At 33.4% G+C, this 21,979-nt stretch overlaps 2 protein-coding genes across 2 annotated transcripts; both read right to left on the minus strand.

Annotated features, from left to right (window-relative positions):
- Positions 1 to 246: 246 nt before the first annotated feature.
- Positions 247 to 3,186, minus strand: LOC123322418. The gene has a single exon (XM_044910364.1). The coding sequence runs from the start codon at positions 3,184 to 3,186 to the stop codon at positions 247 to 249; it is 2,940 nt and encodes a 979-aa protein (XP_044766299.1).
- Positions 3,187 to 8,117: 4,931 nt separating this feature from the next.
- Positions 8,118 to 12,694, minus strand: LOC123321926. The gene is made up of 7 exons (XM_044909734.1): positions 10,823 to 12,694; positions 9,855 to 10,175; positions 9,397 to 9,647; positions 9,134 to 9,327; positions 8,827 to 8,971; positions 8,626 to 8,762; positions 8,118 to 8,533 (listed from the first exon to the last, which is right to left on the minus strand). The coding sequence occupies exons 1-6, from the start codon at positions 10,993 to 10,995 to the stop codon at positions 8,674 to 8,676; spliced, it is 1,173 nt and encodes a 390-aa protein (XP_044765669.1). The 5' UTR covers positions 10,996 to 12,694; the 3' UTR covers positions 8,118 to 8,533; positions 8,626 to 8,673.
- Positions 12,695 to 21,979: the final 9,285 nt, after the last annotated feature.

Raw genomic sequence — 21,979 nt, forward strand, 5'->3', positions numbered from 1 at the left:
CCTCCCCTGTCGTTGAATCCCTCGAAATACCAGAGAAAACTTTGAAAAACAATGTTGCGTCCGGTATACGGACGCAGTATTATACAGGACGCAATAGTGTATGGCCCAAAGACAATGTATGGACGCAACATAGTATGCTGGATAAATATATATATTTTTTTTTTTTTTTTTTTTTTTTTTTTTTTTTTTTCACCTCTCACGGGTTAGGCTATTGAGAGTGCCGGATCATTTTGACCAAGGCATTTCTCAGTTGCTCGTAAGGAACCTGCGTACGATTCGTGTGGTCCATAAGATAACCTCCTTCTGTGCATCGCCGATTACGCTCTCATCGAGTCCGAGCTTCATTGTGTTCTCCAGCAAATGTGTTTCGACTAAGCCATTAGTTGTGATGACGAGTGGAAGGATTGTCGAGTAGGTAAGTCCATAAATTTCTTTTAGTTCGAAAGACAGATCATGATACTTCATAATCTTCTCGGTATATGCTCTCTCAATATTGTCATCAGCTGGGATGGTGACATCAGCTATAATTAATTTCTTTAATTTCTTTTCGAAGAGAACAATGTCGGGCCGATTATGTGGGATGGATCTGTCTGTAATGAGTGGATGGTCCCAGTAAAGCTTCACCTCTTCGTTCTCTAGGATCTCTTTTGGTAAGTATTCGTATATCGGCCGTGTTGTTTCGAGCAATCCATGTTTTTTGGCAATTGCTTGATGGTATGCTTTTGCCATGGCGTTGTGGCGGTCAGTGTATTCTCTAGGTGCGAGGATAGAACAGGACGAGGTGACATGCTGGATTGTCTCAGGTGATTGTGAGCATTTGCGGCATTTATCTGTGGTCATATTTTTCCCTATTATGTTTTTCAGGTATGCTCTGGTGGCCACAACCTGATCCTGTATGGCTGTTAATCTGCCTTCTGTTTCTGGGAAAAGGTAACCAGCTTTAAGGTATGTAAGTGATCGATCTCTATCTATTTTTCTATGTTTCAGGACTGTTGGAAATCTACCATGGAGTGCTCTGCCTTGCCATACCTCGGACAACTCCTGGATTGAGGGGGGTGCAGGTGGATCACTGTTCGATGACAAGTTCAATGTTGTTATATTGTTATCTTCTGCAGATAGTGCCTTGAAGAAGGGTGAGTCTTTTGATTTGAAATATTCTCTCATTTCTTTGACTGTGTTGTAGTGTGTAGTCTCAATGTTCTGTAGTCCTCTTCCTCCATCCTTTCTCGGTATGTAAAGTCTGTTGACAGAGGCGTTTGGGTGATGAATTCCATACCTTGTTAAGAGTCCCCTAACCTGTGTATCGAGAGCCTTAAGGTCGGTGGTTGACCATTTGATTATTCCAAATGAGTAGGCTAAGCAAGGTACCACCCACGTGCTTATTGACGTGAACATCGCTTTGGAGTTTAATTTGCTCTGTAAGATTTTCTTGAGTCTATTTATGAATTTCTCCTTGAATATGATTTTGACCTCACTGTTTCTTATTTCTAGGCCTTGTTGGATGCCTAGGTATTTGTATGTTCTTTCTGGTCCCAGTGTTTGAATTGTAATTTGATCTTGAACTTTCATTGCTTCTCCTTCTGTTAGCTTTCCCCTCTTCACGTGTAATACAGCGCACTTATCCAACCCCATTTCCATTTTTATGGTTTCAGTGAATGATGCTACTATTTTGAGTTCTCTCATCAATTGTTCTTCGTTGGCTGCATACAGTTTGAGATCATCAATGTAAAGGTGGTGGTTAATTCTGGTATTGTTCCTCTTCTCTATCACGTAGCCATATTTGGATGCGTTGAGCAGTTTGCTCAACAAATTTATTGCAAGGCAGAACCACAAGGTGCTTAGTTTGTCTCCCTGAAATATTCCTCTCATGATTTTGATTTCTTCCGTTGTGTAGTCTCCTCTGTCTGTGTTTACATGCAACCGCGTTCTCCATGTTCCCATTAGATGTTCGAGTAGATTGATTATTGTCTCAGATACCCCATATAGCCTCAGGACTTTTTTTAGCCATGAGTGTGGTATCGAATCATAAGCCTTCTTATAATCAATCCACGCCATGGACAAGTTACGTTGTTTCTTTTTTGCCTGCTTTGTTATGATAGTGTCGATGATCAGTAGTTCCTTACATCCTTTAGCATCCTTTCGACAGCCGTTCTGCTCACGTGCCATAATATTGTACCTGCCAACATGTCTCCACAGTTTTTGTGTGAGTATTCCCGTAAGTATCTTATATATCGTCGGGAGGCACGTGATTGGTCGGTAGTTTTTGGGATCTTCATTGTTTGTTCCTTTTGGAAGCATATGCGTGATTCCAAGTGTGCATGATTCAGGTATTATTGATGGGTTTTTTAAAGCTTCTTGAAAGAGCTTCGCCAGGTGATTATGCGTCGAATCGAAATATTTCCACCAGTAATTATGGATCGCGTCAGGCCCCGGTGCAGACCAGTTGTTTGTTTTTTTTAGAACTGTTTTTATGTCTTGACCAGTTATGATTATTTGTTCCATAACATATTTATTAGATTCAGCTTCTGCTTCCTTAATCCAAAACGCCTCATCATCGTGATCTCCCGAGTAACTCCATATTTCTTTCCATGTTGTATGTATACTTTCTGGTGTTGGATAAGTTTTGTTGTCTGCGGAAGTTCCCTCAAGTGTGCGATAGAATTGTTTGGGATTCTTGTAAAAGAGTTGATTATTTTTGTATCTTTTAACCCTTTCATTATAACGCCTGATACGATTTCCCAAAGCCTTTATTTTTTGTTTCAGAGTATCAGATAGTATTATAAGCTTCTGCCTGAGTTGTTCGTTGTGGGACTCAATATGATGTTGTGAGGCTATGCGTGATACTCGTTTAACTATTTTCCTGGTTGGTGAGTTATTATTCAGGTAAGTATGTAGTGTACCTATTGTTTTTCTAATATTATTAATTTTTCTTTCCAGACGCGTCCTCCAAGGTGGGATTTTTTCTTCTTTCGGCTTAAATTCTTTATCGCACAGACGAATACAATTCTCCTCGCAAACTGTAATCGCCCCTGCGTATACACAGTCGATCAGATCTTCAATACTGGAGTGATCTTGTATTCTAGATTTTATCACTGAGTTTGTTCTCTCAACGCATTCTAGGATTCTTCGTGAGCCCTTGAGTCTTGGAATTCTTGGTCTATCCTGGGGAGATACTTTTTCATACATCCTCATATTTTTCATGAAGACTTGCGCCGTTTTGTTCCATTGAGGGGTTGGTTCGATTTGGGTTTCTGCATGGGTTTCCTCGGTTTCTGCGTCTGTGTTCTCCGAGGTGATAATCGTGTGAGGCCTTATGCTTCTTTTAATGAATATATATATATATATATATATATATATATATATATATATACCGGTGTACTCGGTGAACCAACCCCATTGTGGTGAAGAAAAAAAAAAAAAAAAAAATAAAAATATATATATATATATATATATATATATATTCAGTTTATTAGTTAAGGGTATAACGACTAATTTGATGGGAGAATTTTTAAGTCAAACTCTTCATTCTATGCCAAGCTTTCGAATATTTATTTTATTCTTCATCAGGGCTTCTGAAATACAAACATATACATAAATTTCACAATTCATTTTTGTTTCCTTTCCAAACTCACTGAATATGAGGTTATATAATTTAGGAGTTCTCCAAAGCTTCAAACATTTGGTCTTTAAACATAAAATCAATTTTACTGGACATCACCGAGTTACCGAACAAATATTTTTTGATTATTTACTTATTGTGTCAATTTAGTATTTCTATATGACACTTGACATCTAACCATCGACTGGACCATCGAAAAATATGGAGTTTCTTTCTGATTGTTCTAACAGGTACTTATATATGATACTTAATTTGTTTGTGTCTGTTTTTTTATTGATGGCATTTCCTTGTTTATTTATCTCTATATATCTATATCCATCAATAAAAAAACAGACACAAACAAATTAAGTATCATATATAAGTACCTGTTAGAACAATCAGAAAGAAACTCCATATTTTTCGATGGTCCAGTCGATGGTTAGATGTCAAGTGTCATATAGAAATACTAAATTGACACAATAAGTAAATAATCAAAAAATATTTGTTCGGTAACTCGGTGATGTCCAGTAAAATTGATTTTATGTTTAAAGACCAAATGTTTGAAGCTTTGGAGAACTCCTATATTATATAACCTCATATTCAGTGAGTTTGGAAAGGAAACAAAAATGAATTGTGAAATTTATGTATATGTTTGTATTTCAGAAGCCCTGATGAAGAATAAAATAAATATTCGAAAGCTTGGCATAGAATGAAGAGTTTGACTTAAAAATTCTCCCATCAAATTAGTCGTTATACCCTTAACTAATAAACTGAATATATAATCATAGACTATTAATGTATATATATATATATATATATATATATATATATATATATATATATATATATATATATATTTATTTATATACACATCTCCACAATTTTGGGAGCAACAAAATAAATGAAAGAATAATAAATTAATTAGTGCAGACTAAACATACTTATTACATGACGCCCTTCTGATATGCAATGCACTTTGAATGATCTGAAAATCTGGAGTTGGTCAATACAGATTAACTTAAATGAATTGGAATTCACGTCAACTATATAGGCCTTTAGATATTCACAAATATCAATTAAATTCAAAATTTTACAATTAAAAAAAACTTCACTATTTTTGTTGCAGACAATTGAATCGATGAGAGCAAAAACTGCCTCTTCTTCTAATGTTATATAAATAGCAGATCCGACTTTGAAATGTACACCATTGTATTTAATCCAGTCTACTTGAAATTTATTCTCAGAGCCTGATGTATCTGTGAACTTTGTTGAACCAAATATTAAACTATTCTTAAGACAGTCTTTAGTTTGAAATATATGACACAAACGTAATTGATAACGCAGTGATAAAGTTTTCAAGATGTAAATTCTTGATGCTACAACATGAGCATTCGTTTTTCCTATTTTATGGAAAGCTTCATATCTCATCGATGACATGTTAACTAAAGGACCCATTTTTTCAATAATTCTAGAATAGTGGATTAGAAAATGATATTTAGGTTTCAGAGTACCTTCAAAAAGATTTAAATATAAAGTGTGATGTTCTTTGATTAAATACTTCAAATATTTTATCTCTGAAATGTCAATTTCTTTCTTGAAACAATAAAAAGTGATATCATATAAAATCAAATACAACGACCAAATTTCATCATCGAAATCAACGAAATTCTCTACAAGAAATGGAAAATATATAATGAGAGACAACATTTCCGCTGCTGACATAATAAGGCATTTGTTTTTTAAATGCTTTTCTAAGATTTGTGGTATTTTATTTCCTTAATCGATTGTATAATCATAGTTGAAATATTTAATTCTTTTATTGAAATGGATTAGTTTGAAACGCTTATCATTATAAATAAGCTTGTTCAATATTAGAGCCATTTCATATCTACATATTCCTTCAAGTAGGTCATGCATAATATCACAAGAGAAATTGACAGTTACATGGTAGTTGCTGAGACCATTGAATATACAATTTCCATTATTTCGAAATGAAAAGTATAATTTTCTGGATTCCTGAGAAAGATTTCATTTTCCAAGCATAATGAGTCGCCTACCTCTCTACTGGAATAGCAAATCCTACAGAAAAAGTTGGCTTTAAAACTTTCAGTAATGCCCAAAATAGAATTTACTCCAAGATTATCGCCCAACACTGAAAAGAGTGTGAAATATATTGTTTTAATTTCAGTGCCAATATCAATTTCAATACCATTTGTTTCCAAAAACTTTAACTGCTCATAGAATTTTTTGAATATTTCTGAATTACCAAATAATTTCCGATCGGAAGAGTAAAAATTTCCCCAGAAAAAAATATTTCGTAGTTTGGAGGAAAACTTAGGAGGAATACCACCTAAAGAAAAATATACGCAACCAATCTTGTGAACTCCAGCTTGAGTTCCAAGAGGATTTCCGCATTCTACATCATCAAAATATAAAAAAATAGGTAACACAATTTTATGGGTATAATTTGCCCTAATTAATTTCCATTGACTAGCGTTGAACATACTCGAAATACAAGTGCCATTTACTTTAGACTCTATCTCAATATAATCAAGTATCGTTTTCAAAACATTCTCAATTTGCAAAAATTTGGTTAATATTTTATCAATTGGAACAACATATGTGTAACACCATCTGTAATCTAAATATACAGATCCTTTCTTTCTTTTGTCATCCAAAATTTTACCTACTTCAATTTTTTCGGCATTTATGAAGTCACTCGAATGTTCCAAAAATTTAAATCTTTCATATTCGGTTAGTAGTTCATTGAAAGGATTCACCAATGATACAGAAACACTATCCACAAATTCTGGAGGCAATGAATCTTTAAACAAGTCTAATTTACTCTGAATATCAGCAAAAACATCTGTCAATAATATATTTGTATTTTCTACTACTTCCTGAATAACTTTCCTAGTAATACTAGTATTTTTATAAAGTTTGGTCAAAAACCTTACAACGAAATGAACATTTTCCAAATGCTGACGAGCAGAGTCATCTGGTGCTGGGTGAATATCTAACTGGCCTTCGTGATTTCTTACCAAATTTTCATCTTTCCTTATATAATATGACGCAACTGAATTGACAGCTTTTTTCAATCCAAAAGCGGTTTCATGACTGTGGACGTGCTTTTTTAAATTTTTGAGGGCGTCATATTTTTGTTACATTTATTAAAACTACAAACATAAAATTCAGCAAATTTATGATAGATCTTATTGTGAAGTATGAATGAATCTGCACTGTCACAGGCCCGGATCTAGGGGGGGGGCAAGCGGGGCGCTTGCCCCGGGCGTCAGCTTAAGGGGGCGCCAAAAACAACCAGAGGTTGAAATTTTTTTTTAGTTTCTCTTAATTTCCTAGAGCTAAAATAGCAACTGTAGAATGGAAACATGATAAACCATCACTATGCCAAAAATCTTCAAAATCACTGAGGGATGGATCAATTAACTGTATATGTATTATTCAGTCATACTTGGGTGAAATAGGTTAAAAGATGGGATATGTCTACAATGTGTAGCAAGCATAGAGCCCGTAATTTCTTTGAGGAGAGGATATTTTGTATGCCTTATTTTTGAGGGAACTTTATTTATTTAATCAGTCTGATTAAATAAATAAAGTTCTCAGCAAAAATTTTCCATACTCTGTATGGATTTTTTGAAAAATATTTTTGGTCTCCGATCAAAACCAAATACGTACTGTACACTAATACGAGGGCGTAGAACACGAATATGCAAACAGATTTTTTTAAAAATTAAGTTTTCAAGTTATTGTCGATGGAAAATGGGAAATTTTGGACCTTCGCGGAAAAAATTATAAAATCTAAACTGTTAGCGGTAGATGAATGAAGTGTGGTTTTTTCTACCAATCTATCACAAAAAAATCAGTAATGACTAGTGCGTTTTTTCTGGCTGCTACACCTCCTCAAAGACCAAAGTTGACCAATTTCTTCGAAATTTTGCACTTAAAGTGATTTATTTCTCAAAATACCGATCCTACAAAAAATCAAATTACATATTCGTGATCTACGACCTCGAATTAATAAGTAAAATGACCCGGGTCGATATATGTCGCTGAAAAAATTAATTTTCATTCGGAATAATTTCGTTCGTAAAGCGCGGGTAAAAACGATAGGTGAGCGAGGGTTGCAAACGACATTCTTGTAAAAACAAACTTTTTTATTTTTCGAACGATTTCAACCCGAGTCATTTTTTCTACTAATTCGTGGTCGAAGATTACGAATAAGCAATAAGATTTTTCCTAAGATGAGTACTTTGGGATAAAAATAACTTTTAATGGAACAATGGGAAAAAATAAGAGTTATTTTTTCCTAAAGTACTCATTTTAGGAAAAATCTAATTGCATATTCGTAATCATCGACGTCGAATTAGTGGAAAAAACATCTCGGGTTGAAATCGCGATGACGAATATGCAATTATATGTTTCCTAAGAACCTTAGGGGGGCGCCATCATGAATTTTTGCCCCGGTCAGAAAAAATCGTAGATCCGGGCCTGCACTGTCAAAGTAATAACGCATTCTTTACAATTAAACATTTTTGAAATAAAAATATATTCATTACAACATTTTTTAATTAATAAGTAATATTAGTCAGTCTTTGTTTTGTTGACCAGATCTAAAATATTCGGAATAGCTGTGTCCCATTTGGATTTTATATCATACAACGCACGTTGGATGAAAAACCAAATATGCTCACTTTCTGTCTGATATTTCAAGTGAAAACTATGATAGGACTTGAAACAAACGTCAATAGCTTTCAAGACACTTCCTACCTTATACAGTTGGTCATTTATATATAAAAATATATTGTGAACAGTTGTTCCATTACATTGGACTACGATAAATGGCTGGAAAGCTATATCTAATCCCTTTAGTTTTTCTCTTCTTAGTTCCAATGCATGTTCAATATCTCCTTGATGCTGTAATAAGAATTTTATAGAAATTATTACAGATACAAGTTGTCGAAATTCAATAGGAAAGTCATAATTAATTTAGAAATTCCATAACTTACATCAACTCTCAAAATTACTCCATTTCTGGAATCACTGATCGTAGGTTTCTATTGCTTTCTACTCCTGCCATAGACATGTCTGGATCTATTTGGCAACAGCGTTGGGAGCAGACTGAACATCAAAAGCACTCGGTAGTCTAAAAATAAAATTGAATTTGATTGTTTCGGGGTTGCTCTAAAGCCTTCGAATAATTTTTTTACCATTTTCCAAACAACTAGACTGCAACAGATCTAATAGAACCTTGTCAGTATCGGATATAACATATTGTCTTCTGAGCGTGATTAGTTTTGTTATGGTCGGTTCCCAAGTAAGGAAAATACTTTTTTTTGACTTTTTTTTTTCAATCTATAAGAAATAAAAATTGTATGAAAATTTTTGATGACTCAAATAAGGTTACTACCTATAATACCTTTTTAAAAATATTTCCAAAATTTTTCAAGTGGTCCTAATTTCATTATTCTATAATTCATAAGACAAAAAAAGTTACAACAAATTTATATTACTCACAAGAGATAAGCAAATGGACTCCTTCAATATTGGATACTCCTTGTAAAATTCTGTTAAATCTCCTCCTTCCTTTAGTAATTTCTGACGTCGTGAAGAAAATAATGAATCCCAATGTTTATAGACATCTTCAAGTGGCTCTCTGTTGTGGTATAACCATTGAATATGATAGTCTAACGACTGGTCTTCAACATGCTCTAAAAATGATATTTATTAAATAAAGTGAAGCACCAACAAATCATAATTGATTGGTGTTTAATACCTACCCTCTTCTGCTTCTTGAATACTAGATGAAAGTACTTCAGAATTCGTACGAGAGGGGAGAATTCTTGCTTCTCTGAAAAAGGTCAATCTATTGCGAAACTTGTCGACTAATTTCCCTTTTGCCAATCCTGGTTTATTAATGGGAGAATCTTTTTTTTTTACAGGAGCTAAATAGTAGACTTCTGTTATTTCACTTGGAAACACTTCTACTATCTTCTGACTCAATATACTGTAATCACTATTGGTGAGATGACTGAAAAATGAAATTTTATTTATTCTTTCAGAAAAATGCATCCTAGTAGTTTGAACAGATGTATTCCAAATATAAAAAAACATTGATATAATATTTGAAAATACGCTGGAATTGAACTAATTTCATTTGTGTGCAAGACTGGCAAAATAATACCTGTTATTTTCTAAACATTATCAGATTGAAATGAATAATAAGGTAGGTACTCACGTGAAACCCCTGTTAATGATTTCAGTGGTTATTATATCAACAAGGTAGCCCTGCCTTGCTGTATCTAATGCTCCTTTAACACAGTACCAGCTCAGGAGAGCTTTTCCTAAAGCTGACGAATCTAATAATTCTTTCAAATCAAGGTTTGTAATAAAACTATTCAAATTATTTGATTTCTTCCTTGGCGGTGGTTCAGTTATTAAATCGAATGATGTTGATGCTGCAGGGGTTGAAATAGTCGATACGGAAACTGTTGATGGGGATAACAATATCAAATCTTCATTTATCTGATTATTTTCTATTGATGGTTCTTGGTCATATCTACAATAAAGGGCTTGTTATTAAACATATTATACAGCCTGCCAATAAATAGGTATGACCCAAGAGGAGAATGTTATGTATCTCAAAGTAGTTTCCTCGTGGAAGTTGGTCTTCATTTCCGATTCAACTGAATGAGTTATTACCCAATATTGTTAGGAAGTTAATTTTGTACAGAACTGCAGCTCTTCAGTCTTATTTTCGTATTTTTATATTTTTCTTCAAAGATGTTCTGATAATCCTCTATATCTACACATTTACAACTAAATTAACCAATATAATAGAAATTTATTCATATTCAACTTAAAATGCATATTTTTCCAATTATCCACTTCTATTATAATTCAGTGTGAGATTTTGATATATGGAGTGAAAATGTTAATTTGGGACTGAAAATTTGCAGTTTTTTTTTGAGCTGACTTGCTAACAACTTGAGTTGAATACATATATAAGTTCTTAGAATCCAAAATTAAGACCAATTTAGTAGATTGAAAAAAATTGCATATTAGACCAGAATGAAAGAAATTGTTAGTGGATTACACCTCTTTCATCTTTTCAAAAGCAGAGAATTTTACCGAAAAGGCTTTTCTGAAATACAATACGGTTCCTCTTAGAGCATACTTTTTGACAGAAACATTTGACTGACTTACATTACTGTGTATTCTGATTCCTTTCCTGCATTAAAATAATCTTTTATTTTTTGAGCTAGTCTTAAGCGGTCACCAATTCTTGGAACCAGTGATTCCAGGAGATGTTTTTCTTCAACAAAATCTTTTAATAAGTCAAGGGTAATGCCTTCTTCTGCAAAAAGAAGCAAACACATAAATATATAACAAACTTTTCTTAGAAGATTGAATGCAATAATTCACTTCATTAATTAGTTTAATTTAGTATGCCCAAGTGTACGATACTATATGTTATATGATATAGGTATGCAAGTTTGTTTTAGATAGGTAGATATCTTATGATTTCATCTTGAAAATTAGTTATATTCAAAAATAATGTGAATACATGCACACATACATACGCAGTAATAAACAAAACAAATTAACACCATCTATAAGATCAACCAAAATGGTGTACACCTTCTTGAACAGAAAAATAAGGCACCACAGTCAATATATAAGCATTTCTGAATGGTAAATATTTACCCGTTCATCATAAAATTATAATGATACTTCGGAATATGCGTTTCTTAGATGTAAAAATATATGCTTACTAGTAATGTTTCATGTTATATAACAACAAATGTATGTTATTTCGAGCACCAGAATCGACGTGTCTGGACTTGAAAAAATGTTTTCTCATTAGGCCCCTCTCAATTTTTTATTTTAATGCTTATTACGTTCAGAAAGTGATATAATATGTCCTTTCATTTATTTCGATCCTACTGGCAAATAAAGTTTTTTGATGATTTCGAACGGGATCGTGAAAACATGAAAATGAAATACTCAGTTACAAGGATTTTTTTCTGAATTTTGCCAACTCTGCATCCCCCTTTTTACATGATATCGATATCGAAATTTTTTCTTTGCCAATATCGATATGAATAACAGAACATACTGAAACACTTTTTTCAACCGTAAAAGCATTAAAACATCGAAAAATGGAGAGGAACGTAAATGCGACTTTACACACTCTCGAGTTAAAAATATCGTTGAAAAGAACAAAATACTCAAAACTTGCCTACCGTTAAATTTCATGCATAAATGCTCCAAGCCCCAAAGCACGAGCAACTGGTTGATGTCTGGGGTGTCCATGTGTTAATAGGTGTTAATACTTAATAGAATATTGTTAGGATGTGTTAAAGGATCTTAAACGAAACCAAATATTAACTCATTGCAATAACTTTTACATGAATGTGTGAATGACTTTCAAAAACAATTCAACGAATCTACTAAAAGAAAAAACTTCTCTTACCTGACTCACAGTACCACGAAAACGAATCTAAACTACTAAACTGAACCAACACGCAGGATCCTCATACGAGTTACAAGTTACGCTTACGATTAGTGCGGTTGTGCCTGAAAGTGTCGAAGCAGGTATAGAGCGCGGAGCTTCCCTGTTTTCATTCGTCAGTTTGATGCACGTGACGACGTGGCCGAATGTGATTAGAGAATAAATATCTTTCCTATAAACAAACGTATCTTTCAGAGTATTTTATCATCGCGTTTCTTTTGAATTTTTTACATAAATTCATTATAAAGATACCGATGTTCAAGATGAAGAAATATTTCTTCGATATTGATATATTTATGGAAAACAAACCAATATTACTGAGCATAATGGGAAAATTTTGTAACCAACAAATGTACATCTCTCAAAAATACTTCATTTTGTGTAAACATAATTTGTTCGTATTCAACTAATAACTGAAAAAATTATTTAACATTCCAAATATTTCTTCCAAAGCTGAAATTTTTTTGCGGGATAATTTCATGTAACAAATAACGTTAACCAGGATTGCGAAATATTAATATTTAACTGACAAGTATTTAACAAATCGATATGTTAAATATGAATAATCCTTTCTCTCAGTGTTGAAGATCTTCAGCCGTGGTTTCCGGTTTCAGATTAGAAACATGGAGAGCCTTAAGTTTTTCTATGCCTTCCACAGAAGAATCACCAGATCCACTACCGATAACCAGAGAACGGTTTCGCTTAGTAAACTTCCGACGAGAAACAAGCTTCCAGTCATCTCCCCTTCTCTCTGAACTCTGCGAGTTCGGTACATTATTAATTTTAACAACATCAGCAGAATAGCAGTGTCATCGTCAAAGAGAGTGTTTTGTTTTTGGGAATTGTGTTGGATAGACATCTGAAATGGGGGCCTCATACTGAAGAACTCAAATCTAGGCTTAACTCTATATGTTATGCGCTCTTTATGCTGAGAGATCAAGTTGACTTTGACTTGTTGAAGATTATATATTTTGCCAATTTCCAGTCAATTATGGCCTATGGGATAATCTTTTGGGGTAACTCTGCTTATGTTGGTAATTTATTTCTTGTTCAAAAACGAGCTTTAAGAACCATGATACATTTGGGTTATCGAGAATCGTGTAGGGGTTATTTTAAATATAATAATATTCTCACAATTTATGGACTTTACATATATAGATTGTTGATGTTCTTCTGTAATCATGGTCATTATTTTGAATCACATAAGAACGTGAACGCTACCAGAAGAATGTTTCCATACTTAGTGCCATCCCACAAGACCACATGAACGGGAAATAGTGTTGAATGTATGGCAATAACATTGTTCAATATTTTGCCTTCCCATATTAGGAAACTTTCTTGCCTTACTAGGTACAGAAAATCTTTATATAGTTTGGTCTTGAATTGTGAACCATATAATGTAGACGAGTTTAAAGAATTTTGTAAAAAACTATGATATTGTGTATTCTATGATGACTTGTCCCATTTTTGCAATTTTTGTAATTTTTGTAATTTTTTGGGATAAATAGATATTATTACTATTACTATCACTATTATTACTATAGTTGAAAAGTACTCTCTCCATCCTTTTTTGAGGCAGCTGTTTGATTTCATCAGGTATTTTATTGTAAATTTTCACCAGGGTATGTAAAGAGTTTCTTTGGAGGTATGAGAATCTCAACGAGGGCACGATCAGATGTTCCTTGGCTCTAGTGGCGTATTTGTGCTTTTTTTCCATTTCATGAAAGAATGGGAAAAAATCACAAATATCGATCTAAAACAAAAATATGATGTAGACTAATGAATTAAAAGAAGTGGAACTGGGGCACTCACAGTAGCTGAAAAGTTTTGCTCTGCTTCTAAATACCCCTCTAGTATTTTTAAATGTTCCCCATCATTGATTGGAAGAAATTTGAACTTTGAAAATACAGAAATATTGCCATCTCTGTCAGTTTCTTCAATTTGAGTTGCTGCAATTCGTCCAGCACTTGAGTTAGTAGATTCTTAATTGAAATTTGTGTATTCTGAATCTAAATCTGATCTGATCTGATCTGAAATTCATATTCATCAAACTCATCTTTTATAGAACATAAATATTAATTCTCATATTTATGCAGCATGAACAGGTTGGCTTAACATCCGAAATGAATAACATTAATGTCAGATAAAATTTCAAGTACACACATAATAGGAGAGTTTTTATCACAGGAATGAAGCATACCATCAGCTTCCCTGATCGTCTGGAAGAAATATTCCTCCTTGAGGTTTCGCCTTCTTCAATTTCTAAGATTGACCTACTGCTCATTTTGGATGGACTTATAAATTTTTTGTGGAATTTTTCTTTTGATTGTGAGTTAATCAATTCACTCCCTGATGACTCACTATCTCCATTATCAGATGAGAGAATTTTTTTGTGCCTGACATTACGGTTGATTTCACTGTCGCAATCAGTATTCAGGTCGCTCTCATACTCTTTCCTTCGTGCCTCATTCCTAGCTTAAAGTCAGTTTTCTGGATTTAATGAACAATATTCAAATGAGAATTGAATAAGAATAATGAAATAAACTCACCGTATATCCCACACCTGAAAACCTCTACCTTATGAACTGGCCAAGAAGTGTTTAAAGCTGCTTTCTTATGGCTTGGACAACCTTATTTTGAGGAAAGGCCGAGGGAAAGGCCAATAGCAGCGGTCGCTTCTTAAAAGCCATAGTAGTAGGCACAGCCTCTACAGACTCTTCCTGGTAGAAATTTACCGATGTCCAGGTTTTAGCCATATATTAAAGGACCCCGCACACTTACTTAGGAAAAGCGGGTCCAGTGAATTTTCTCCATTTCTACATATTATATTTATATCAACCTTGAGAACAATATATCAGATTTTCACGAAGGTCTTACATCCGGTTTGTTCTATAGGGCGTTCCAAAATTCCAGCTACGGAAAAATGAATCTTTAAATTTCGATGATAATTCTTCTAATTTTCAGAATTTCATCATGATGCCTTGGGTTCTGAATAACAAGATATCACAGATATCCAAACACCGCCCACTACGTTAAGTTTCGTTATACAGGTTGTTCCATGAAGCTGTCATGGGCGCCCGCAGGGGAGGGGGGCTGGGGGGGGGGGTCATGCCCCCCCCTGAGATTCTGATCGCCTTATTTTTTTTCAGCACAACACTTTCCATATTATCATCAATAAATCTAAGCGTAGATGGAAATGTGATACATATTCTAAAAGAGCAACTCCTCTAGTTGAAAATCTGGAGATTTTATGGAGCTCGTTGCAGACGTTCGGTCTTGATGATCATTTACTTGATTCCATCATTTTGGAAATTTTTTGATAGTCACCGTTAGAGTAATTTTTCTTTCAATAAAACTAACCGTTAATAGAAATGAGATACATATTCTGATAGAGCAACTCCTCTAGTTAAAAATCTGAGGAGTGGAAGAAGAATGGAGCTCGATGTATCCGTTCGGTCTTGACGATCATTTAATTTATTCCATCTTCTTGGAAATTTTTCGATAGTCACCGTTAAAGTAATTTTTCTTTCGATAAAACTAACCGTAGATGGATATTTGATACATATTCTGAAAGAGCAACTCCTCTAGTTAAAAATCTGAAGATTTTATGGAGCTCGTTGCAGACGTTCGGTCTTGATGATCATTTACTTGATTCCATCATTTTGGAAATTTTTTGATAGTCACCGTTAGAGTAATTTTTCTTTCAATAAAACTAACCGTTAATGGAAATGAGATACATATTCTGATAGAGCAACTCCTCTAGTTAAAAATCTGAGGAGTGGAAGAAGAATGGAGCTCGATGTATCCGTTCGGTCTTGACGATCATTTAATTTATTCCATCTTCTTGGAAATTTTTCGATAGTCACCGTTAAAGTAATTTTTCTTTCGATAAAACTAACCGTAGATGGATATTTGATACATATTCTGAAAGAGCAACTTCTCTAGTTGAAAATCTGAAGATTTTATGGAGCTCGTTGCAGACGTTCGGTCTTAATGATCATTTACTTGATTCCATCATTTTGGAAATTTTTTGATAGTCACCGTTAGAGTAATTTTTCTTTCAATAAAACTAACCGTTAATGGAAATGAGATACATATTCTGATAGAGCAACTCCTCTAGTTAAAAATCTGAAGAGTGGAAGAAGAATGGAGCTCGATGCAGCCGTCCTGTCTTGACGATCATTTAATTGATTCCATCTTTTTGGAAAATTTTCGATAGTCACCGTTAGAGAAATTTTTCTTTCAGTAAAACTAACCGTAGATGATATTTTGCTCCCCCTGAGAAAAATTTCTGCGGGCGCCCATGGAAGCTGTATGAGTAACTGAATGTAACTTTGTTAGTGACTTTGGGACCACTCTGAGTTTTTCAAAATATGATACCATGATGTATGTCCACCTCTGTAGGAAGTTTCATTAATGTACAAAGAACAGTTGCAAAATTATTCAGGTTTAAATTCGGATTTCATACAATTTTTCTTTAAAACTTATCTGTAGTTGAGATTGATGTCAAGGAATATAGGTTTTCATTCAGTATAATTATTTTGATGAGTATTGTCGAAAGGTGTTTCTATTCAAGAATGAACAGGATGGAAATAATTCGGTGTCATTAATCTCCTCAGTTCGCTATCTCAAAATCTGTTTACCTGTATAGAAAAACAGTATTATCATTCCTGGTTATTGTATGTTTGAGCACTCTAAGGATGTATATTTTTTTAAATATTATACCATAAAAGTATGTCGACCTTTGTGAAAAATTTCACTCGGTGTATATATAATTAAAATATTGTTGCCAAATCATTCAGGTTTTAGTTCATTGCTTGAAATAATAATTATCAACAATTTACATAAATCATCTGACAATCCTTGTTTCATTTTGCAGAGAAAAGTGAGAAGATCTTTCTTAGAAATGTGCCTTTTTATTTTAGTTTTGCCTTTTTGATTTAGGGAACTGGCAAACACTGTCTAAACAAATCAAGAAATTCGTCTTTTGCAATTGGACAAAGGGCTTTGAATTCCTCATCAGTAAAATCCTTCTCGTCATGATACCTCCATTTAAAGGCTTCTCCATGGCATTAGCGCATTTTTTGTAGAAATGTAGAGATTTGAACTCCGTTCATTCTAATGTTTTTCTTGGTGTATCGTATAAACCAACAAGAAGAGGACGAGGTATAAAAAGATCCTCATTCATGTGGTGTCTGCAAATTCTAGCATTCTCACTAATATATATGTCATGTGCTATGAAAATTTTAACTCTGCACTTCAGTGTTAACCTGCAAAGATCACCACCGTCTTCATTGCAAATGAAGCACGCATGACTTGATGGAGTTTGACGCAAAGTATTTAATTTAACTGGTACTGTAGAATCATCATTTCTGTCGTTGATTTCTTCAGTTATCTCTTTCGAACAATTAATGCAATTAATGCACAATCTCGTTAATTGGGTTACTTCAACTACCGGTAATTTTAATACTTCACGCTTCAAAACAGCCAGATTTCTTTTATCGACATAAAGTTCTCTATCTATTCGTCTGAGGTTATTTAATGGAAACTCATGATCACATTGGAAATATGCATATCTATTTCGCGCATTCGTTGCTGTCTTTTCACATTAACTTTCTATAACTTTATACCAATAAATGGTCGCAACGATTAAAAAAAAACTAACTGAAAACTACTTAACAGAAGGAAAGCTAACCAACCGTTTAAGTAGCCTAGAAAATTCATAAAAAATCAAATAATTGACAGTATTCTCAACTACAGATAAGTTTTGAAGAAAAATTGTATGAAATCCGTATTTAAACCTGAATAATTTTGCAACTGTTCTTTGTACATTAATGAAACTTCCTACAGAGGTGGACATACATCATGGTATCATATTTTGAAAAACTCAGGGTACTCCCAAAGTCACTAACAAAGTTACATTCAGTTACTCATACAGTTTCATGGAACAGCCTGTATAACGAATCGCAGGGGGGGGCATGCGGGCGCCCATGACAGCTTCATGGAACAACCTGTATAACGAAACTTAACGTGGTGGGCGGTGTTTGGATATCTATGATATCTTGTTATTCAGAACCCAAGGCATCATGATGAAATTCTGAAAATTAGAAGAATTATCATCAAAATTTAAAGATTCAGTTTTCCGTAGCTGCAATTTTGGAACGCCCTATAGAACAAACCGGATGTAAGACCTTCGAGAAAATCTGATATATTATATATTGTTCCTAACGTTGGTATAAATATAATATGTAAAAATGGGGAAAATTCACTGGACCCGCTTTTTCTAAGTAAGTGTGCGGGGTCCTTTCTTTTCACAGGTGTATAGGTCTATGATTTGTTTACAAAACCAACTTTATAGAAAAAAGGGAAACTAGTTTCGACTTTATTTCATAGTCTTCATCAGGGCTCTGAAATAGAACAACACGATATACAATGAATTCGGAGGATAATGATTACAATAATAAACATTTTAGAAACACTCCAAAAAAAAATTCTACACAAACAATAAATCAAACAAGTGAACAACAGGCTCGAAAATTTCAACTTACACTTTCAATTTGTGTGGATCTGTTGTCAACTATTGAAATTTTGGAAATGATAACAACTGCTTGCATGGAGGATGTTTAAAAGACTGAAGTTAACATATTGAATTTTCGGAATATGCGTGGATCATGAATTATGATGAACGTCAGCGCACCTGGGATAGAGAACCACTACATACTTTTGATTTTTCTAATTAAATAATGGTACGCAGTATTTAAATTTTCTATGTCGCTTCGTTTATTTATGGAATTTACGTCTTGTTTTATAGATATCATCTCATCCACTAACCATTTCTTTAAATTTGTTTGCCTACCTAATATTTTCACTGAATTATGATCGAAATTAAAGGAACGAAAAAAATTTTTCACATGCTCCGCCAATGCTGTGTTATTTTCTTTTTTGTTCTTTAAGGGATTAAGAATGTTAAGTGAGTCTCTTTTGTGTTCAGAAATTCTATCTTTAAGGTAGCGACCAGTTTGTCCAATATATGTGGCTGGACAATCATTACAGGAGATTTTATATAAGACGTTACTTAATAATTCTTTGGGTATTGCACTTTTAGTTTTTGTGAAAACTTCTCTTAAAGTATTATCGGATTTGAATGCGACATTTATGTTTAATTTTGTGGGAACGTTTTTAATTTGCTCTCCTAAATTTTCGACGTAAGTCATCTTGAAATATTTTTGGTTTTCTTTCTCTTCTTGCAATCTGTTGTGTTCAGGTTCTCTTTGGTTCAAAATTTTTTTAATAAATTTAGTGGGGTTGTTATTGTTTTCCATAATTGTTTTTATTTTATTTATGTTTTCTTCGTGAAACTCACTGTCCGAAAGTTTGAGAGCTCTATGTTTTAGATTGTTGATGATGTTTATTTTTTGTGTCATATGGTGTTTTGAGTTGAAATTGAAATTGAGTATTTTTCTGGAATATGTTGGTTTTTGATACCATTCTGTTAATATTTTGTTATTTCTTCGTATTAATATAGTATCTAGAAATGGTAGTGAATTATTTTGTGATTCCAGTTTTATGGTGAACTTTAAGCGGGGATGAATGCTATTAAAAGCTTCCAGTATTTCATCCTTTTTATCAGAAGGAATACATGTGACAATATCATCAACATAACGTTTAAAAATGGTATCATAAAACTCAATTTTTGAATGGCTGCATTTTGAACTTCTATCATAACGATGTCTGAAGTTACCGGCGCCAAATTATTCCCCATATACCTAGTCCAAAAATTTGCCTGAAAAATTTACTCATGAACACAAAATAACTATTTTCCACGCAGAAAGTGAATAACTGCAAAAACTCATCAATTGATAGAGTTGTATAAGGCTCAATTTTTTCCCATTTTTTTCTTTATTATTGCTACTGCCAGATCAAGTGGAATATTTGTATATAGTGAGACTACATCCAATGAAATTACTATGTAATTTTCCGGAACTGAGACAGTTTTTAAATATTCTACCAACTCGAAAGAATTTTTCGTGTATCTATCATCTTTTTCAAAAGCATGGGTTAAAAGTTGGGCTAAATATTTACTGAGGTTATATAAGGGACTTCCGACGTATGATACTATTGGTCTTAAAGGGTTATTCACTTTATGAATTTTTGGTAAGAAATAAATCTTAGGACATAGACCGTTAGTGCATTTTAAGAATTTGTAAGTGGTTTCTCCAATTTTTCCATCCTTGTACAATTTTGCTATAATTTTATTCAATTTAGATTGAATACTTTTGGCTGGATCCTCATTAATTAGGCAGTAAGTCACGTTATCATCCAAGATCTCCGAAGCTTTTTGGACGTATTCTTCCTTGAATATGGCAACAGTTGTTTTACTTTTATCTGCTTTAGTAACAACTAGCTGACCCGGCACACCTAGTTTTGCCATTTAAATTATTTCTAGGGCAGATAATAATAACTGACTCATCGTGATTGCTCGATTGGTCGTGAGAAAAAAGAATGCCTTTTTTTTGTTCTGTACAATTTTTTTTTGGGAATATTTTGTTATATAAACCTTGCCCTAACAATAATAAACACAACAAAAAAAGAATTGTCCCATTTGGTGCGATCGTTTGATCAATAAAGCATTTTGAAGTAAACCATAGATCCTCTTTTATTAATATAGATAACTTCATCGTTAGTTTTAAGAAAATATTTTGTTTCGTTGATCCATCTTCTCAGTACATTGTTTACGTTGTCATTTGTTTGGATTTTGGATCTTATAAAGTTGGTGATGCAATTGATTATGGAATTACGTGCTAAGTTAGTGTTATCTTCATCACTGCATGTTGAAAGGATATATTCTACATCAATAATTATTTCCTTCAAATGTTGTATTGCACTAGAAAAAGGTAAATCAAATTTATCACCTAAGCTCAGTAAATATTGGACGTTTTTTCAAGATGACTCACGTCGAAAATTCAAAAACGTTCTCACAAAATTAAACATAAATGTCGCATTCAAATCCGATAATACTTTAAGGAAAATTTTTCACAAAAACTTAAAATGCAAGTGCAAGTGCAAGAATTATTAAGTAACGTCATATATAAAATCGCCTGTAATGATTGTCCAGCCACATACAAGGTCTTTCACGATGAACCTCACCCATATTTATACGGGAAACTACTGGACGTATTTTCATGAAATTCAGCACTTATATATATATATATATATATATTCTTTTGAAAAAGAGTGTTACAAATTTTTACAATCTGAAAATAACAATGAAGCGGGTGTAAAGAAATGGAACAAGAGACAGATCCTAAAAACCTGTTCCACGTTCAAGATCTCAGTGTAAGCAGAGGAAAAATGTCAACGGGGTACCATACATATCTTCGTATGATACATGAAAAAAAACAGAGATAAAAACCTCAGAAAAAACTCTCTGTTTGCCCGTATAAGTATTTCACGATGCTGATGAAATCTAAAATATTTTCAAGGCATGAGCACCTCCGGTTTTTCCGGAAATGACGTCAACTTCCGTTTTTCAAATTAGATCACCATTTTTTTATTGCAGAAATAGATTCCTTAGAAAATTTCAAGTTATTTTGATGTAACATTTTTCAGTTTTGGTTGGAAAATTCTCTCTGAGCGGAAAAATTCGAAAAAAAAATCGAAAATAGAGCTCCGCTGAAACAAGAATAACTTCGAGGTTTTTGGATGGAAAATTTTCATTTTTGGGATTTTTCAAGATGTAAGATTGATGTATCCACTTTAAAAATCGAAATCGCGATTCATGATACAGGGGGTGAAAAAATCGCTTTCAAAGTTAGGGATGACAAAATCATGAAAAATCAATTTTTTCG

This window comes from Coccinella septempunctata, chromosome X, assembly GCF_907165205.1.
Source record: "Coccinella septempunctata chromosome X, icCocSept1.1, whole genome shotgun sequence".
Classification (NCBI taxonomy): domain Eukaryota; kingdom Metazoa; phylum Arthropoda; class Insecta; order Coleoptera; family Coccinellidae; genus Coccinella; species Coccinella septempunctata.